At 49.8% G+C, this 19,409-nt stretch overlaps 2 protein-coding genes across 6 annotated transcripts; one reads left to right on the forward strand and one right to left on the reverse strand.

The window, feature by feature from the left end:
• Positions 1 to 1,362: 1,362 nt before the first annotated feature.
• On the forward strand, positions 1,363 to 8,583 carry SCNN1A (sodium channel epithelial 1 subunit alpha). Its single transcript, XM_085591928.1, has 13 exons — positions 1,363 to 1,535; positions 1,789 to 2,162; positions 2,549 to 2,804; positions 3,655 to 3,839; positions 4,622 to 4,722; positions 5,392 to 5,555; positions 5,866 to 5,964; positions 6,134 to 6,251; positions 6,467 to 6,545; positions 6,842 to 6,899; positions 7,014 to 7,069; positions 7,596 to 7,671; positions 7,890 to 8,583. Exons 2-13 carry the CDS (start codon positions 1,813 to 1,815, stop codon positions 8,214 to 8,216), a joined length of 1,869 nt encoding a protein of 622 aa, XP_085448054.1. The 5' UTR covers positions 1,363 to 1,535; positions 1,789 to 1,812; the 3' UTR covers positions 8,217 to 8,583.
• On the reverse strand, positions 4,169 to 18,997 carry VAMP1 (vesicle associated membrane protein 1). 5 transcript variants are annotated; one of them, XM_077781253.2, is made up of 6 exons: positions 18,895 to 18,997; positions 18,073 to 18,247; positions 17,098 to 17,256; positions 16,781 to 16,832; positions 9,096 to 9,215; positions 4,169 to 4,299 (listed from the first exon to the last, which is right to left on the reverse strand). In XM_077781253.2, coding segments are annotated over exons 1-5 (462 nt in total). In that variant the 5' UTR covers positions 18,897 to 18,997; the 3' UTR covers positions 4,169 to 4,299; positions 9,096 to 9,141. The 5 variants fall into 5 exon arrangements, with proteins under 5 accessions (XP_077637379.2, XP_077637378.2, XP_085448207.1 ...); XM_077781252.2 differs by lacking the exon at positions 4,169 to 4,299 and adding an exon at positions 8,463 to 8,596; XM_085592081.1 differs by lacking the exons at positions 4,169 to 4,299; positions 9,096 to 9,215 and adding an exon at positions 13,542 to 13,708.
• Between the last annotated feature and the right edge of the window lie 412 nt (positions 18,998 to 19,409).

A 19,409-nucleotide genomic window follows, 5' to 3' on the forward strand; every position in this document is an offset into this window, starting at 1 on the left:
CCCTCTGATCATCTTCATGGCCTCCTCTGGACTCTATCCAAAAGGACCATGTCCTTCCTGAGTTGGGGGCCCCAGAAGTGGGCGCAGTAATGCTCTAAGGAAGCTGCATTTTAATAAGCATTTGACAATATTAGTCTGTTCACCTCACACCACCCACTTTTTGCAAGTTTTATCTTGATGGAAGTTCAAAATTAATTTACTGGAGATACAATTAAGTTTAGAACTGCAGGGGAAACTATGCTTTTGCTTTGCACTGCTCTTTGTCATGGGACAGAACTAGCGGAACACTCCAAACTGTGGCTGTAGGTTTATAACAAGCACCTGACACAAGGCTGTTTCTGGCATACTGACACTTAACTGCTGGCCTCAAAAGTGTAATGCTTGCCATTTACAAGCATGGGATTTTGCAATATGAAGAGGTGAAAGTGGCTGAGTATTTTGAGTCACTAACCAAACCACTGCTAACTCAACAAGGATCAAAATTCAGTATCCAAAGACTCTAAACAAGGACTTATCTGAAGGAGTTCACCAGAAAAAGAAATAAGTGAAAGCTTCAGAGACAGCTAGTTTAAAAGAAAATCAATGAGAGAAAAGATTGGTAAAGGAGTTTCACAGTTTTAATGACGGGAGAGTGTTTGGGAGTTTCAGTCACATTTTGCTCAGAGTGTTCATTTCCGTGGTCCAAGGAAAGACTGGAAAGCTTTGGATAATGCCGGGAGGCCTCGATTTCCCAGGCACAGCTCAGCGAAACAAGTTCCCACTCATGGTTGGGCCAGGTGGTTGCGGACACAAAAGATTTCTTCAGTTAAGGCACCAGCAAAGGCGATGCGGTAACCGAGGTGTATCACTGACTCGCCCCCAGCCTTCTGTGTCCCAGCTCCATCCCCCTCGCCGATCCCACCCGAAGCTCGCGGCTCTGCCCCTGGAAAGCAGAGTTTTGCGGCGAACGCACCGGTCGGTGGCAGGGCAAGGTCTCGGGGGGCACGGACCGTGGGGGCTCCCGGCCGGCCGGCGCTGCCGCGGGGACCAGCGCTGCCAGCTTGCTTTCTGCATCGCCGGGGCTCGCCGGGACGCCGCGTCCCCGCCGGAGGGGATGGGAGGAGGAGGCTCGGGCTGCTCGGCGGCCGTACCCGGCGGGGGCCGGGCTCCCCTCGGGGGGCCGGGGGGCCCCGCTGCCCCGGGACCGCCTTGACCCCGCCGGCTCCGCCAAGGTCACCGCCCCGACGTGTCCCCTTCTCCCGGCCGCCGCCGACACTCGAGAGTTTAGAGAGGCTTTTCTTCCCCGGGAGCGGCGCCCGAGGGAAGGGGAAGGGGCCGGGGCAGGAGGGGGCAGGCAGGAGGGACAGGCGGGAGGGGCGGGGAGAGGCTGGCAGGGCAGGAGCCGGGCGGGGTGCTGGCTCCAACTGGAAAGGAACCGGTCCCAGCCCAGCCGGGGAGGCTGCGGGAGAGCCGGCAGCGCCGGGCAGAGCACGCCGGCCCCGGCCCGGCCCGGCCCGGCCCGAGCAGCCGCCGCCCGCCGTGGGCACCGCGCCCCCGTCAGTGCCGGGCCCGGCGGGGCGGGCGGGGGCGCGGCAGGGACGGGACGCGGCTCTGCCGGGGGAGGATCGACCCCTGGGAAACGTGGGACGGGAGGGCTCGGCGGGACCTCAGCCCGCGTGGGGGTCGGGGGGAGAGGGTGAAAGCAGCGGGGCTTGCGGAAGATGGTGATGCAGAGCCGGTTTGTGCAGCGGGCAGGGCTTCCCGGAGCCGCAGCCTTGCTGGGCGACTAATTCTGAGTTTGTGCTGCAGAGTGGGTCTGTGAAGGCAGGGAAGATGCCAGAAGGGGAGAAAATGAGACAATGTAAGCAAGAAGAGGAGCAGCCACAGAAAGAAGAGGAGCGGGAGGGTCTCATCGAATTCTACAGTTCCTACCAGGAGCTATTCCAGTTCTTCTGCAGCAATACAACCATCCACGGGGCTATCCGCCTGGTGTGCTCCAAAAAGAATAAGATGAAGACAGCCTTCTGGTCCGTCCTCTTCTTTCTCACCTTCGGCTTAATGTACTGGCAGTTCGGGATCCTCTACAGGGAGTACTTCAGCTACCCTGTCAACCTCAACCTCAACCTGAACTCCGACAGGCTGACTTTCCCAGCCGTGACACTCTGCACCCTCAATCCGTACAGGTAAGACATAGACCTGCAGAGATGCTGACTGCCTTGACTTTGATGGGTGCAGGATAAAAGCACATACTCTGGTTCTCCTCGACAGCCCACCGTTGTAGCTGTGCCGGTGGAAAGGCATTTCAGAGGCCTTTGCTGCTGCAGGGCACTCACAGTAAGGCATGTGAGCTTAGCCAGCTCTGCCTGGTGGTGTATTTAGCAGGCTGCGATGTAAACTGCCACAGGGCTAGAGCAGATTTACTTCTCTCCTGCAAGGTAGCCTCCAGCAAGGGGTTAGATTTACAGCTGGTGGCAGGAATCACCCCAGCAAACTTTGCTGCATGTTCTATTCAGAGCTGTTTGTGTGCATCCAACCCTAAACCTGCTGGTCTTCTCTCCCCCCTGGACAGATACAGCGCCATCCGAAAGCAGCTGGATAAGCTGGACCAAATCACCCACCAGACACTGCTAGACCTCTATGACTACAATATGTCTCTGCCACAAAGAGACTGGTCCACATCGTCCACACAAAGGCGTAGCTCAAGGAGCCTGCTCCATCATGTCCAGCGCCATCCTTTGCGGAGGCAGAAGAGGGACAACTTAGTCAACTTGCCAGAGAACAGTCCCTCAGTGGACAAGAATGACTGGAAAATTGGCTTTGTTCTGGTGAGATCCTTAGATACCCCATGCCCTACCCACTCCAGTCTGCCTGGCTACTTTTGTCTTGTTAGACCCTTGACCATACCTTTCCTTAAACATAGAAGTCTGATTAATCTCCACTGGCTTTTGCTAATGATAGATAGAGGTAGAGGTGAACCCTTTGCTCCATACAATCCTGCTCCCCAAATTCTATCCATGTTCATGCAGGCCCCAGGGGACATGTCCAAGTCAGTGTACATCTCTTCCCAAGAGCAGGAAAACCTTGTTCTTCCTGAGGGTACATCAGCCTTGCAGTTGCTTTTGAGAGCAGTTTATCAGCATCAGCTGCTGCATTGCCCAATAATAGCAAAGGAGAAAGTATTTGATGGTCCTGGGCCACCTGAATTGTAATCATGGTCGCAATTGCTCCTAGGTAGCAGCTTCCTCGCCCTAGGGTATCTGTGTTTGCATTTAAAAAAGCACGGGAGGACTGAAGCTAATCGTTCAGCAGCTCACTGGAGTTCCCACAGGATCACAAACTTTTCTGGACACACCCTGAAGGAAGGGCTCCCCGCGCAAGAATTTAAAGCTCCTGGTTTTATACCAGGTAGAATTTATGTGCAGATTACCCTGTACACCTTGCTGCCTTCTGGGTCTTACTCAGCCTCGCTTATTCACCTGGCGTTGCCCTTCCACCGAGGAGCTGCCCTGGGTTTTTTTGCCATCTGATCACCTGTTGGTCACACACAGGAGTCCTGTGGAGCTCTTCACTTCTTCAGTTATCTGCCTGTGCTGTGGAGCACAGCTTATCCACGGGCAGAGCTGTGTCTCCGGGATGAGAAGACTTCTCTGACACGGCTTTTCTTCTTCTTAACAGTGCAATGAAAACAACGACTGTTTCCATCAGGCGTACTCCTCGGGAGTGGATGCCGTGCGGGAATGGTACAGCTTTCACTACATCAATATCCTGGCACAGGTGCCTGATGCAAAAGCCCTGGACGAGTCTGACTTTGAGAATTTCATCTATGCTTGCCGCTTCAATGAAGCAACGTGTGACAAAGCGTAAGTAGTGGAAACACCCCTAAAAATGCTTATTTTGTGCCTGGGGTCGAGGGAAACCAAGGAACTCACATTAGAGAACCTCTTTTCCGAGATGGGATCATTCCTTGTTCAGTTCCCATTTGAAAGGTCAAATGATCTTTCTTGAATCTTTCCTGTGGGTTTTGCATATCAGAGCCTTACGTTCTGTGACCTGGAAGTATGAACCTCAAAGGATGGTTTTGCCTTTTTCTGGGTTTCACACAAATGAAATTATTATACTGGTACAAACACCAGAGAGGGCACAGATTTACAGCATAGAAGTATTTTTATTTACCCTCCACAGTGGTAAAGTGGCACATATCAGCACATAAAGGAATAAGAGAAGAGAGAGTTGATACAAAAAGACAGTAAAAACATATCCCATTTTTCTCCTGCCATTATTGGTCAAAAAGCCCCGAGCAGGTAGTGGAATGAAAATGATCTGCAAGGAAGGAAAAGGGGTAGGAAAATCTTAAAGAGTTTCATCAGTACTAGGAAGATAATACAATAATTGCTAGTACTACTAAAAACCCATTTGGGCTCTGAAAAGCAGCATGAAAAACCTCGAGTAAAAACCTTTCCAGCTCCAGGACATTTTTTACAGCACATTTTAATTGCTTTTCCCTGTTCATGAGAGTTTACATAACAAATACTGCCCATCTGCTGCAAGCCCCTGTCCCTGCTGATGGAAAACAGAGTTGTTCCTTTCAGAAAGCCCTTCCCCTTGATTTCACAGCACCTCACACTCTGTGTTCCCCTCTCAGGAACTATACCCACTTCCACCATCCCTTGTATGGGAACTGCTATACCTTTAATGACAACAGCAGCAGCGTGTGGACATCCTCGATGCCTGGGATCAATAACGGTGGGTGAGAGGCACTCTTTGGTGAGTAAAGAGAACAGCTTAGCTCTTTTCCCTGGGAGTTATGGGCATCCTGCTGTGATTAGTACTGGTGGTGGCAGATTGCAGCCCTGCTCTGTGTCACCCAAGCTGCTTTCCCCCATGTGGAGACAGCTGTCTCATGGATGTGGCTGCCCCTCACCACTACACACTGAACTCTCCCTCATCAGTGCCTGATCCTTATGGTCTTTGTGTCCTCTGGACTTGTGCTGGCCCTTCCTGAAGTCCTCTGCTGAGCCACAGTGCTCCTAGTCTTCACCTTCCCCATTTTCCCCTTCAAGAAACTGACATGTTTGTGTTCCTAAACCCCCTGAAACCTCTCCAGACCAAATCTTCAGGCTTTTCTTCCATCTGGCTTCAAGTTTCCCCATGAAATTTCTCTCGATTCCCGGTTCTGTTTTTTCTAAGCCACAGTGATTAAATCCAGTTTTCACTGGCCTCTTCTGGAGCCTCCAGCTTTTTTCACTGGCCTCTCTCTAACCATCCTCTGTTGCTGCCAGGCTTTGGTGCAGCCCTGGTTGATGTCTGTCTTCTCCTTTATCTCTTTCAGACTTCCTTCTAACCATCCTGCTCTCCCTTCTGTGCTGCACCACAGCTGGCCATGACCTCCCTCTCTCTCTGATATCCCCTCAGGTCTCTCTCTGGTGGTGCGCACCGAGCAGAATGATTTCATCCCTCTGCTGTCCACGGTGACAGGAGCCAGGGTCATGGTCCATGATCAGAATGAGCCAGCCTTCATGGATGATGGGGGTTTCAATGTTCGTCCTGGCATTGAGACCTCCATCAGCATGAGAAAGGTGAGCAAGCAGAAGGGGGGAGAGCTGTGGACGGGAGGGTTTAACTTGGTGCACCTATGGTGTGTGTTTAAGGGAGGGGACTAAACACATGGAGTGAAGGGAGAGGAAGAAGAATGGCTTGCTGGACTAGAGGAGAAGCATTGGCTACAGCTTATCAGTGAACAATGAAATGGAGGCAAGCAGGGGGAGCTGGCATCCCGAGGAAAGCATAAAGAGCAGATAGTGATGGATGAGCAGTGTGTGGTGTGGGAGAGTGGGAAGAGGACAGCAAAGTGGGGCTGTTCCGTGCAGTGAGAATTTGCTGTTTTAGGAGATGACCGTGCGCCTTGGGGGCAGTTACAGCGATTGCACAGAGGATGGCAGTGACGTGCCAGTGCAAAACCTGTACTCATCCCGCTACACCGAGCAGGTAACTCACGCTGACCCCTCCCGGGTCACCTCGTTTCTCCACTTTCCTGGCATGCTTCAGCCCCCTAACGGCCATGCCTTTCCTTGGGCTCTGGTAATGGTGTGATGCGACACAGGCAGCAGTGGGTTTGGTTCCCTTGATCAGCCTTTTCCACCTATGTGCCTCCCAGGTCTGCATTCGCTCCTGCTTTCAGCTCAACATGGTAGAACGCTGTGGCTGTGCATATTACTTCTACCCCTTGCCCAGGGGAGCAGAGTACTGTGACTACACGAAGCACAAAGCCTGGGGTAAGCAATACCCTGTTTACAGCAGGGACAGTAGAGCTCATGCCCACCTGAACCTGTTTGGTCCAGCTCATGTCCCAGCACATCCCATCATCTTCAATGAGCTTCCTGGTGTGAGACATCCAAAAGACAGTCTTGCCTTGAATGATCCTGTCACACACAACCTTTTGTCTAAAGATACTGTGAGCTTACCTGGATTTACTTTCCTTGCTGTTCAGGCTACTGCTATTACAAACTCCTGGCTGAATTCAAAGCTGACGTGCTGGGCTGTTTCCACAAGTGTCGGAAACCTTGCAAGTAAGTTGATTATCAGTCAGACAGGAAGATTGGAAAGTATTCCCAGAAGTGTTGGGAAGCATTCACTGATGGGCAAAAGCTTGATGCAATAGCTGAGCCCCAGCCTGAAATGGTATTTCTCCCATCAGGAAGTAAAAATGCTGAGGAGTGTGTGGGTTGGTTTAGGGGTGAGCTCCGAAGGACTGCATTCCACATGGTGGGAAGTGGGCAGAACTGCAGCATGAGAGGGAATCTCCAGGTGTGCCCTGTGGCTCCTACAGCTTCAACAGCTCACACAGCCTCCTCTTGCCTTGCAGAATGACAGAATACCAGCTGTCAGCTGGATACTCCCGCTGGCCTTCTGCTGTCTCAGAGGTAAGGAGTGTGTCCAGGCTTCCCAGCACTGCTCCCACCTCCCATTTAGTCCTTCCTCAACAGGTAGGAGGTGATTGTGATCATGTGACACAATTTATTGCACTTTCATTTCAGGACTGGGTTTTCTACATGCTTTCACAACAGAACAAATACAATATCACATCCAAGAGGTGAGAGCCCCCTAAACAGAGACTGTGTCCAAAGCAGAAACCATCCCAGTGGAATGTGTGTGTTGGAAATGTTAGAGTTAAGATTAAATCACTGATGGGAAGAGATCAGGCATGGGACCTGTGGACAAGGGTAGTGGATTTGAGTCAGAGTAGATATATAGTGAGACTTCAGCAAGGACTGGGGACCCAAGTGAAAAATTTTGAAAGAGGTTAGATGCTGACATGAGAATAGTAAGCCCCAGCACTTGCTGTGTGTTCCAGAGTCACAGTAAGTGCTTGTGGAAAAGTGGGAAGGAGAGCTGTGCAGGAGCTATTACCACAAACATTGGGTTTTACAGTACAGTGCACTGTAAATACCAAAGACTGTATTTAGTGCAGAATGAGAACTGCAGAGATGGGAGAAAGCCTCTGGGTAGTATGTGTGGGAGAAGGATGGGGGGCAGAAGGGGACAGAGACAATTAAGCTTGGTGAAGAAATGCAGGGACTGGGGAGTTGGGGTTACTGAGTGTCATCTCTCATTCACAGGAATGGAGTTGCCAAAGTGAATATCTTTTTTAAGGAGTGGAACTACAAGACCAATGGGGAGTCTCCAGCCTTCACGGTACACACTTCACTACCATTTCTTCTCTGGCCCCCCATTCCCTCACAATGTCCCTCCACTGTGGCAAGCTTTTGTTCCAGCAGGATTGCTGGATATTGTCTCTTTTCCTTGGGCAGGGTGAGGGGAACCCCCCCAGCCCCACAGGGAAGAGGGAACAGGCAGGGAGGCAAAGTCCCAGATGAGGGCTGTTGTCACTGCTCTTTCTCCATCTTCTGCAGGTAGTGACTCTGCTGTCCCAGCTTGGGAACCAGTGGAGTCTCTGGTTTGGATCCTCTGTCCTGTCTGTGATGGAGCTTGCAGAGCTGGTTCTGGATTTCATTGCCATCACCTTTATCCTGGGCTTCCGCTGGTTCCGCTCTCGGCAGAAGCTGCCTCCACCGATACCCCCTCTGAACAGTCAGGATAACGCTGCTTTCCAAGATGAGGCACCAGCTCTCCATGCCCCGCATCGCTTCACTGTTGAGGCTGTAGTGACCACACTGCCATCCTACAACAGCCTGGAACCACGTGGGCCAAGCAGGGATGGTGAGGAGGGACACGAGTGAGGCAGCAGCTCGTTCCACTGTTCAGGTGGCTGGCAGCTGGAGCAGAGGCTGCACACTGTCTGTGGGGCCTGCATTTCCTTCTTTCTCGGGTGCTGAACATGGACCATAACAAAAGACTGTTCCATGGTTGGCCTGGGCTCATTGCTTTCACTTCTGTAGGCACATTCTTCAGTCTCATAAAATTCTATTGCTGTGGGATCACCAGGGATGAGAGATGATCTAGTGTATGTATGGGCGAGATGTCCTCTCGATTTCCTTATGCTCTGTGCATGTGCACACCTACATGTGCAGGCATGCCTTCTTTTCCCTCCAACAGGGATGCTGCCACAGTTCTGGTCTGTCATTAATTAAAGAGGTTTGGCAGGTGTGACTGGCCTCCTCTGTGGTATGACAAGGAACAGGAATGGAGTCTCAGCTGGGGCACAAATCTCTCAACAGGCTAAGCTTTGTTAAGCTTTCCCTAAACTGATTGCTCTTTCCTCATTCTTCATGAGCTCTGATCCCAAGACTGTGTCACCTACCCTCTCCTCCCCCAGAGGAGAGGCTACTTGAGAAAAGAGCCACTGGCACGATCTTAATCTGTATTACGCACAATGCTCTGGAGAGGTGCTCAAAACTTGCTGCCACTCCCAGGTCTGTGACAAAACACCCCTGGCAAAGTAAGGGCTCCCTTTTCAAGCTGCCTTTGTGGCATTGGTAGATCTTGGGTGTCCCCCCTTCTTTGGGATACACCATACACGTACAGCTATTTGATTGTTTGCCAACAGCTCTGGGACAAATCGATCTCTACAATTTCTTGACCCTCCCTGCTTTCTTCCTGAGGGAAACAAAGAGAGTTTGGCAGGATTATGAACACCCTCCAAAAATCCCAAATGTTACCTGTGCTGCAGTGGGATCCTGCAAGAGAGGATCAGAGCAGCGCAGGTCATGTTGTGCGGGTTCTGCTCCTCCCAGCCCTTGTCTGGTCCGCCCACAGAAATTCTGCTGAGCCTCTTGTTCCTGAAGGAAGCACAGGAAAGTACGAAAGGCTTTAATCAAAAGTGCTTCCAAGGAAAGCCTTAGCCTATTTGATTGGACCACACGGACAAAAATGGTCATCCTCTTCTCAGGAATTAACTTGGGGACCTTTGTATAAGAGAACACATTTCTTGCAGTGAGCTTGCTACACTCTTTTCTTACAAATACTCAGACTTCTGCTGCAATGGTGTTTGCACTGCACTTTATGGGGTATCAAGAGAGCAAGGGTGATGTCCTTAAAAAACAGGATTATCCACTTCACAGGACAAACAAGAGATACCAGAATTTAAGCAGTTTAGGCAAAGACCTGTGGAACCCTGTGACCAATCACACTGCAAACAGCCACTTCTGAATTTAAAAACTAGCTAATCATAGCAAAAGAAAAACTGAAGCTATTTTGAAAATTAAGGTAGATGCACTGCCCTTGGGAAGTTGGAGGAGTTTACTACAATATCTAAACTGTTGCCTAAGTTTTCCCTTTGAGATGGGAACACATGCTGATTGTACTGCTCTTGCCTTGATTACCTAAAAGAACTTTCCAATTCCCAGCAGGGAGTGATTTTATTCTTCTTCACATACACAGACAAATGCTATATTCTTTATTGCACAAATACTCCTGGTTTTACAAATTTTATCCCAGTGTTCAGCTGATAACTCTTGTTTGAAAGTGAAGATAATGTCTCTCTGCTAGGAGTAGAAGCAAGTAATTCAGGAGGTGTCCTTCAGTAAGGGTGGCAGCCCAGCAGGAGGGAGAGGCCTGCAACAAGCACTTAGAGGTGTGGGAACATGTATTCCTCCTTAGAGGCCTCCACTAGGAAAAAAAGCAGAGCTTCTGCAAACATGAAAAAATCCATTTCCATGTCTGATTTTAAACGAAGTAAAAAAGAGTGAGCAATGAACAAAATCTCAAAATTGCCTCTATGAAGGTACTTTCATGTTCTGTAAAAATACTGCCCAAGAGGCAGAGGTAAAAGCTAGGTTTAGTTGTTCAAAGTAACTTTGGCCACAATTAAAATACAAAAGGAAGGCAGATGGAGGATGCTGCACCCAGTTCTTGGTCAGGAATTCAGTATTGCAGACTGATGCCTTGGGTGTTTTCTAGCAAATGAATGAGCAAAAACCTGACACTGGATACAAAGCTGTTTGCTTCACTAATCAAGAAAGGATAAAGAACAGGTGCAACACCTAAAATACTCTTTTTATACGGTGATTCATATGGTAAGCATATTTCCTCAGTATCCAAAGAGTAAGACACAATTCTTCACATCAGAGAACCATAAATAACCTTGTAATAACCATAAATTCGATGAGACCTGCTGCATTACACATAGTCAAGTGGGTGATTAAAGCAATATTAATCAGAGGCATAACTACTTGAAACAGTTAAGTTCTCGTCATCATAAAGAATTACAGCTGCAGAAGGTGGTGATTTATTCCCTGAGGAAGGCTTGAACCATATCCTATCTGTTCCATAAAAGTGTTTAAATGCCAAAAGAATGGGCTTTGACTGATGAGCTCAAAATAATGGCACCATTCAGGATAGCTGTAAATCCAGAGTTAAAAGCCTGTACAAATATGAAGAAGCAGTTATACAAGTTGATAAATAGATGAGCCCTCCCTGTCCTGTGAATCAGTGCAAAAATTGCCATCTTGGGAGAAATCAGGTGCTTGTGCCAGAAATAATCCCTACATTTCTTGTAGGCTGGCAAGACCACAAATGAGCTCAGCAGGTGTATGGTGAGTTTGGTCTGGCTGAAAACAAGAGGCAAGGCCAGCAGTGCTGGAGTAAGCGCTCAAAAAATGCAGAGTGTTTCACTGAGAATGTGAAACTTGGAGAAAAGGGAAGAAAGCGAGCATGTGTGGGGACCTGCAGGTCAGCAAAAGGCAAATTAAAGGTCTGGGCTGGGATGAATTTGTACAAGAGGAGAAAGCTGAGGGGATGTAAATGCTCGGTAGTCATGGGTGTGTTAGAGGCATAGCAGAGTTATTTTGAGGACATGGAAAACATGCAGGGAACAGCTGAAGGTTGTGTCTTTTTGGACAGGGAACAGATGTCAAAACTATTGTTTTTGCATAAGAATTAAGGTAATAGAGGAAAGGCAGGGAAGTACAACATAAATATCTAGGGAAGCTAGAAAAAAATCGAGAGAACCATCACTTTGGAAAATAAACAATAGATTTAGAAGAACAAAACTGCTTGCTGGAGGGCTTGAGAGACACTGGACAGATTGCTCAAGGTTTGTCTGCACAGACTGAGGTCAAAACAAGAAGGAATTTGAAGAAAGGGTTACCAAGCGCTTGGGTCAGATTCAATAAAATCTGAGGGCTGTAATCTGAGGATTACAGGCTACATCAAGAAATGGAAAGGGCAGCAGTGCTGCTGGTAAAAGGACACAGGGGAACCACAGAAATCAGGAACATCCCAGAGGCACAGCCACATTCAGTCACACTTCTTTGTATTTAACAATATGCAATATTTAAAGGGGGCTTGTAAGCACAAGAGGGAAAGTGCCTTCAGCTTCCAAGTGCATGCTTAAAAGCAATGAACTAAAAACAGCTTATAATCTTTATTAAATTTTTAATTTATGGCAAATTTCGTTTTAAAAAACAGTACAAAGGCTTTTGGAAAAGAAGCCTCTGAGGAAAGTACATAAAAATAAAGTGTCATGTCCTCTGCAGAAATAATTTAGTGGGTCTGTGCACATTATGAGGCTGTTCATATTTGAAACCAGGGGAGCATGTAAGGGTGCTCTGAGTAAGTGTTGCACTCTATCTCAGTCCAAAAATAGGTCAAGTATTATCAGGAGTGTAGAGGCTCAGGTATCCAACAGACATGGCTGAGCTGCCTATTTGTAAAACCTGTATCTTTATCTGTTACATCTTTCAGAGCAATCATTTGTTTAGAGGTCAGAACAAACATAAAACCTCCCCCTTATTACCCTCTTCGCCAAGTTAAGGCTTCCAACCCCAGTGGATGCATCAGAGCAGGGACCTCTGTCACTTCCCAAGGAAGCCGGGTTCATTAAAAAAATGTTGATGCTGCATTCCAGCTCTGAAGAAAAATCTGTCTTCCCCACCATCATTTGGTTGCTCTCCAGCTGAGACAACAAACCCCACCACTGATGAGAGCCTGCACCTGGCCTTGACCAGCGCAGAGACACCTCAGGAAAGGCCAGAGCAATGCCTCAGGCATCTAGAGATATGAAGGTTTAGGGTCTATCCATTTTGGAGCAGTACACTTGAGGCTTTTCCACCACATCTGAAGATGTCAGGATGAAGCAGTTGATATGGGAGCTGCATTTTGCACAGAATGGTTTGGGTTGGAAGAGACCTTAAATGATGATTTTAGCTCCAACTCCCTCCCACAGAGAGGGACACCTTCCACTAGCCCAGGTTGCTCAAAGGCCCAGCCAACCCAGCTCTGGGTATCTCCAGAGATGGGGCATCCACAGTTTCTCTGGGCAATCTGTTCCCATCCAAAGGCAAGTTAAGCATGTTCCGTGTTTAAAGGCAGAGCTTGAATTTTTAATTAGACATATAAAGAACTATTCTCCCAAAGCCTTGGCCTTGCTTTTGGAGAACATTTAAAACCCTGTTTTGTCTGGAATAAGAGAATAGAGGAGCAGCAGAAACGCTGATGTACATAAGGATGGCACCCCAGAAGAGCTTTCAGTAGAACATGATATTTTCAGAGGATTTATAGCTAGACATGAAAGTCTTTGCAAACAGCCACAACATGACTCATTAACTGGGCTCAACCCTGGGGCAACTTTTAGCACTAAGTTCAGCCCCAGCTCTGTGTTCCAGGGCAGCTGCCAGCTTTGGAAAACGAGCATTCAATCCCCAGCTTTGGCTGGGGACTTGGACACTGCATTATCAACAGTCCAAAAATGCATCTGTCCTCTGAAATCATCTTCCCTATGCCCCTCCATGAGTGAGGCTGAGAACTGACAGGAACACAACACAAAACTTGGCAGGAATTGTAGCATAACTCGTTCGTTCAGGTTGTGCAGGCCTGAACTGTGTGGAATTTTAGACTGTACATGCTGCTGTAATCCACCAGCCAGTCCAGACACCCTCCTTTCCCAGAAGGGCTTCCATCTCTGAAAAATTAGTCTGCTGCCTTGCTCCAAATTCACCATTGAGAGTTGTTCTGGTGTGTTCACTGTTCTGGTGTGATTTTGGTGATGTTTAAGACTGGACACTGATTGATCATAAGGGAACCAGAAGCCACAGGGAAGAACCTAGCTTTTGTAGCAGTAAGGCTACAAGTATCTAATTTTAAAAGAAGTCTGCACTGGACAAAGCTCTGTCATTTCCTTTTAATGAGTTTCAAATGTACAGTGAAGCAAAACAAAGGGGCACTTACCTTTATTCCAGTCATGCTCCAAGATACGTTGTAAACAGCATCCTACTCTTGGAGGTCTTCATTTGTGTTCTGAACTTACATTCCAACACCAATGGAGAATTGTTCCCTGGGTTTCAGGATCTGAGGTTATTGAAATCTAAAAGCAGCACAGCCTGAGAGCCAGAGCTGCCACTAACACACAGAAGGCAGTCCCCTGAACAGGATAGTGGCTGGACATTTGGTGGCTGACAGGAGACTTGCTTGGGCAGCCTCTTTCCCCAGAGCTGCTGGTTCTCACATTTTGTTACAGACTTACCAGAGTCAGTCCAGCACAGCTGGAACTACCATCATTTTACAATGGGAAAACAGCCACTGCTTTGAGGGACAGAAATTCAGGTATGTGCATGCTATGGAATTCACCAAAAAAAAAAAAAAAATCCAGCAGTTTGGCATCCCAACCCCTTCCCACTCACTGACAGACCAGACAGACTCAGTAAGGTGGTAAATTGTGTTTCTTAGAGACCATTAAAAGTACATGAGCTGATTTCTAGAACATGCCAGAGGAGATTACAGTTGTGTTTATAGAGGAAGTAAATAAACTGCACGTGCACGAGTGGCTGTGATGCTGTGGGCAGCAGAGTCCCTTGCTTTTACTAAGAGGGCCTTGGTGATTTGTTTTGCCCATGCACAGAGACACAAAGGAGGGGAAAGGGAGCAGAGGAGGAGGCAACATACAACATCCAAGAGAAAGAAATGAAAGAGACAGCCTAGGGGGACCTCAGCTCCCAGAAAGACAGGAAAAATGGGGCACCAAAGGCTTGTTTAGAAGAGTTCAAGAGAATTGCTGGTCTGGGGGCCTCAAGCTTGTAAAAGCCTACCCCCTAAAATGAGAGCAGTAGGTGGCACAAGCAGGCCCTGGCTCCTCTTCAGTAGATGCACTTCTGACCGTCCATCCCATCTCAGTTCCACAGGGAATTAGGGAAGTGCTCAGGGGACGAGGGATGCTTCACTCCAGATCTTCATCTCTGCCCTCCCCAAGGTGGAGAGGAATGGAATTGCAGGGAGATGAACTCAAATGAAAATGCTGGGGCATGGAAGAGAGCATGCAAAACCTAGCCCCTTGCCAGGGGCCCAGGGAGGCAGAAAGGGGCTTCCCCCAGCACATCCAGTGATACAAGAAGCATCTGCTCCTCCCATCTTTTGTACTTTGCTCCTATCTGGGAACTCCAGTGATGTCCTCCCTGCCTCCCCTTAGGCCTAAACAAATCCCAGAGCATTCTGGAACAGAGGCAGAGCTTTCTAAACTAATGGAGTACCCTCTTTCCAGTCTAGATTACAGGCCACAGCTCAACTTGTTATAAAAAGTTAAAAGACAAGATACACATTCCTCGGAAGACTCTACAGAAACAGGGCAGCTCATTTAACCCACGTCTGACAACCCATTCAAACAACTCACAGCTCTTGTTACTTTTGATGGTGAAGAACAAGGGAATCACTCACAGAAAGCCACAGCCACAAGTTTACTTCCATCAGAGACCACCCTGGACCTAAATTCAAGAGAACCCAGAGCAAGTAGGAGGATTCAGTTTGATCAGCAAGATCTCTAGAGGCATTAAGTTGCCAATATGGGACATCTGATGTCACTTTGCAATATCCTTGCCCAGTCCACCATTTCCCTTTAAATCCCCATCTAACCATTTCAAATGTTTTCTAGCTCCTGCTGAAAGTTAGGGTTTTGTGGCAGCAGACACAGAGCAGATAGCTGTATCAGAATCTGATATAATCAGATTCTGATCTAATCAGAAAGCTGGGCAGGTCATTCAGTCTCATCTACAATACCTCCAGCCCCCTTCAGCTCTATCTGCTATGGCAGTGAGTTTCCTCAATGTTCAACACTGTCACACAAGAGCAAAACACCAATTCCCATCCTGCCACTTCTCCAAAGTCTTCTTTCTGGAAAGCTACAAGACAATAGGAAGCTACAGGGTCCTGGCTTGTGTGTGCATAGATGAAAGGCATATTTGACACTCCCCACCAGACTAATTGTTGTTCACTTGTTCCTTGTGGAGAGACACTTTACTCCCACACATGCCTTTTTGATAATAGCAATGCCCCTTTCACTTAACTGTGTTTAGCCTGTTGCACTTGACTGAGGTAATCATGTAGGGCCTCCTTTATAAAAACTGAAATGGCCATGTTCAGGCAGCAAGTCACCTGGAAATAAGGACAGGCAGAATCAATCATTTCTTCGAGTGCTCACCTCTCCATGGCTAGAGAAACCTACATCACTACGTGTAGCTTAAATGGCTCACAGCCACTGGCCAACACAAACTAGCTTTTATTTCAGAAGCTCAGTGAAAAGCTCAAGTCATGCTACCACTCTTTTTAGGCAGAACACTAAAGGCTCTCACACGCTGAAGTCCTTCATCCCACAAGGCACTGTGTTAAGGCATTCTTATTTTGCTAGAGTTCACACAGGCACTATTTGACAAGCTTACACCCAAAAATAAACACAAAAAGTTCTCTGCAGAAGAGCAGGAGCAAATGGCTACCCACTCTTCCTCAGCTTCCCTTTCCTCTAAACTTAGAGGACGCTCCCTAAAGCTGCAGCAGCTATTGAAAAGTCTACCTATGTTTAGTAAGCATCTCAGAGCCCTGTACAGAAGATAAATTAAAACCAATAAGGAAATCAATGAAGAAGCTAGGTGAAAGGAAAGGAAAAATTCAGAGGCAAGAAGAGACAGGCATGGTAATAGAGGACAGGAGGTCGCAGACTGAAGGAGCTATATTTAAGTAAAAAAGTAGACTGGAGACAAAGCAATAGGAAAAAGGAAAGAACAAAAGGGCAAGTTACACCAATGGTCCCTCAGAGAGCTCCAAACCACCCACCAAGAAAGGAACTTGCCAACCCACCCACTCCAGGGTAAATGCCCCTCATACTTACAGGTTTATCTGACCTGGCAGGCAGAATTTCCCATTCCTACAATGATGGCATTCCCCATTCCTCATATTACTAGGTAAAGCATACCATTTCCACACTAAGTGAGGGAGTTCCAGCACTTCTACCTCCCTTTCCCAAAGACTGGAGTTGACACTTATGCAACTAAGACCCTCAAGATCTCAAAACAAAAAGGAAAAGTTTAAAGTACTCTAGAGCTGGTGTTTCCTCACCTTTGAGTCTGAGGTTTTTGGTACTTACTTGCAATCACCACCACCACAAGGGCACCAATCACTCCCATCATGATCATCATCTGAAGAAAAAGATTGTCCAAGAGCAATACTCAGAACAGATTAAAAAAAATAGACATTAAATAAAGCTCCCATCCTTCCTGACAGCCAGGGAACCTATGCCAAGTTCCAAAGGCATGGCAGCCAAAGCCTCAAGGCCTTCCCATAGTGAAAGAATCTTAAGCATTTGAAATTGTTAGTAAGCTCCAGCTTATACTTGAAAGCTCTGCAGGAGAGGAGTAGCCCAGTTCCCTCCTGCCAAGAAGATTAGGGCATTAGGAAACTCACCTTGCAGTTCTTCCACCAGTACTTCCTTTTGAGTTTGGCTGCGCTGCTTTCAAACACTGAGGCACCGGCCTGAAGTGCATCTGCCCGGTCATCCAGCTCTGACAGCTTCTCGTCTCGCTGCAGCACCTTGTCTACATTTACACACATTATATCAACCACCTGCAGAAGGAACAATAGTGGGAGCAGCTGTATTGGCAAAGACAGCTGAAACCGTAAGAGGAAAAAACTTAGCCAATAACTGATGTTGCAATACTAACGAACAAAAAACATGAACAAGGGGGAGGGGAAGATCAGGGTAGAGAAATAAGTCATTTCAAGTCAGTGCTACTTTAAAATGGGAAAAAAAAAATCCGAGAGTCACTGTTAAAACATCAGTTCCAGTACACTTCAGTCAGGTCCTCAGCTTCACATTCTCATCTGCTTTTAAGAGCCCTCCATTCCAGCAGCAAGCCAAAGCCACCCTACTTATGAGAGGAGTCGTGCGCTCGCTCACTTCCCGAGAGCTGCAAAATTGCTTTATGCGCTTCGTGCTGCTGCCCCGGCGAGGCACAAAGGCGCTACTGCGCGGCAGCAGCCAACCACCGGCTTTGATCCCGGGAAGCCAGGCAGGGATTCCCCCTCATCACTGCACACAGCGTTCCCTCGGAGCAGCCCGCAGGGACTAAGAGCTGTCCTGGATGCTGTACAGCTTTACTCCCATAAGAGATGCGCGATAACGATGTACCAAAAGAATCTAGCAAGCCTGGTCCTTGGTAGTCATATCTGGCATTGAGAGGCTTTTAAACGTAAAGCATTCTCTCCTCCAGCTTCTTTAATAGGTTTGCCACTATTTTTGAGTAGAGAGCATTAATTAAGTTCTGGCTTTGGCATGACAAAAGAGCCACCCCCTCAGTGAGAGATACCGGTTAAGAACATCGCTGCTGCAGAGCAGTGGGAGAGCGCCCAGGCACCATCAGGGCTGGCAGAGCTACTGACCTCCTGCACTTGGGCCTGTGTCTGCTGCAGGCGGCGATTGCTGGTCAGATTGGGGGGAGCCCCGGGGGGACCCCCGCCGGGGGCTGCCCCCTCGGGAGCGCCTCCCTCGGGAGCCCCTCCCTCGGGAGCCCCTCCCTCGGGAGCCCCGGGAGCAGGCTGCTGAGCTGGGTCAGACCTACGGGAACACACACATCAGCCAAGAGAAAACTCAGCCGCTCGAGAACGCCCCCAGACCCACACGAACCCCAGTGTCCCCAGGCTGCAGCAGCGCTGGCAGCAGCGTCGGGAGCTGCAGCCTCGCTGGATCCCACAGGATCGGGAGCAGGCGGGCTCGTGGGAGAGCCCAAAGCAGGGGCAAGCCCAAGGGGGCAGCGGGAACGGAACAAGCACCCCGTCGAAGGGGCTTGCGGGTGCGGTGGCCTCCCAGAGGGAACAGCGAGCTGGCCGCATGGATGTGACCAGGATACGGGGCAGAAAGGTGAGGGAAGAGGGACGGGGAGACAGAGCGGGGACACCCCGGGGGGACCGCGCAGCCACCTGGCTGGGCGCAGCGGTGGCCGCCGGCCAGGTTGGCTCCCGCTGTGGCTCCGCACATCACCACTGGGGCACGGCCCACGCACCCACTCACCACGCAGTCAGCGGGGGAGCAGGACCGCCCGGGGGCGGTGCGGGCAGCCCTCCCTGCGGCTGCTGCAATGCGCCACCCGACCCCACCGCCGCCGGCCAGGACGCGGGCTCTGCACTGACCCCCGTCCCCACGCTGCAGCCACCACCCCCGCGCCGCGCCCACCGCAGCTCGCTGCCGGCCGGGCGGACACTCACATGGCCGGGCCGGGCAGGACCTGGGCACGCCGCGAACGGAGCTCCGCACCGACAGCCCCCCGCGCCCCCGGACCCCGCACTTATACAGGCGGGCCCCGCCCACGGGGCCAGCAGCCAATCAAAAGTTGCTCGGCACCTCCCCGGGTTCTTCCCCAGCCAATCAGCGCCGCGCGCTACGGAAACGGCCGTAATGTTAGCCCCGCCCCCAGACCGCCGCGGGACAGGCCCCGCCCCGCCGCGGAGCTGCCCAATGGGAGCAGCGCCCCGCGCCCGGCCCCGCCCCTGCGGCGGCCCCGCGGTGCCCGGGGCGCCGGGGGCTCGCGCGGCTCCGCTCCCGACCCACGGCCCGCCGCGGCACTGCCGGCCCCGAGCGCCTCCGCCGCGCTCCGGGCAGGTCACGCAGGGCCCGGTCGTGGTTACCTGCCCCGTTCAGGTTTCCTTTTGGAGCCTCCCGAAATCCCATCTCCGCAGTGTGTCTGTTGGCTCCGGTTAAGCCGCTGCCCTTGCAATTAAGA

Source organism: Lonchura striata, chromosome 1, assembly GCF_050655825.1.
Source record: "Lonchura striata isolate lonStrDom1 chromosome 1, ASM5065582v1, whole genome shotgun sequence".
NCBI classification, from domain to species: domain Eukaryota; kingdom Metazoa; phylum Chordata; class Aves; order Passeriformes; family Estrildidae; genus Lonchura; species Lonchura striata.

Coding starts and splice junctions, on each gene's coding strand:
- SCNN1A (XM_085591928.1), top strand. CDS start 1,813: ATGCCAGAAGGGGAGAAAATGAGACAATGTAAGCAAGAAGAGGAGCAG. Junction 2,805..3,654: donor GGAAAATTGGCTTTGTTCTG/GTGAGATCCTTA, acceptor TCTTCTTAACAG/TGCAATGAAAACAACGACTG. Junction 6,546..6,841: donor AAGTGTCGGAAACCTTGCAA/GTAAGTTGATTA, acceptor CTTGCCTTGCAG/AATGACAGAATACCAGCTGT.
- VAMP1 (XM_085592081.1), bottom strand. Junction 17,257..18,072: donor CACAGGCCCAAGTGCAGGAG/GTCAGTAGCTCT, acceptor TTCCTTCTGCAG/GTGGTTGATATAATGTGTGT. Junction 16,833..17,097: donor ACTGGTGGAAGAACTGCAAG/GTGAGTTTCCTA, acceptor CTTTTTCTTCAG/ATGATGATCATGATGGGAGT.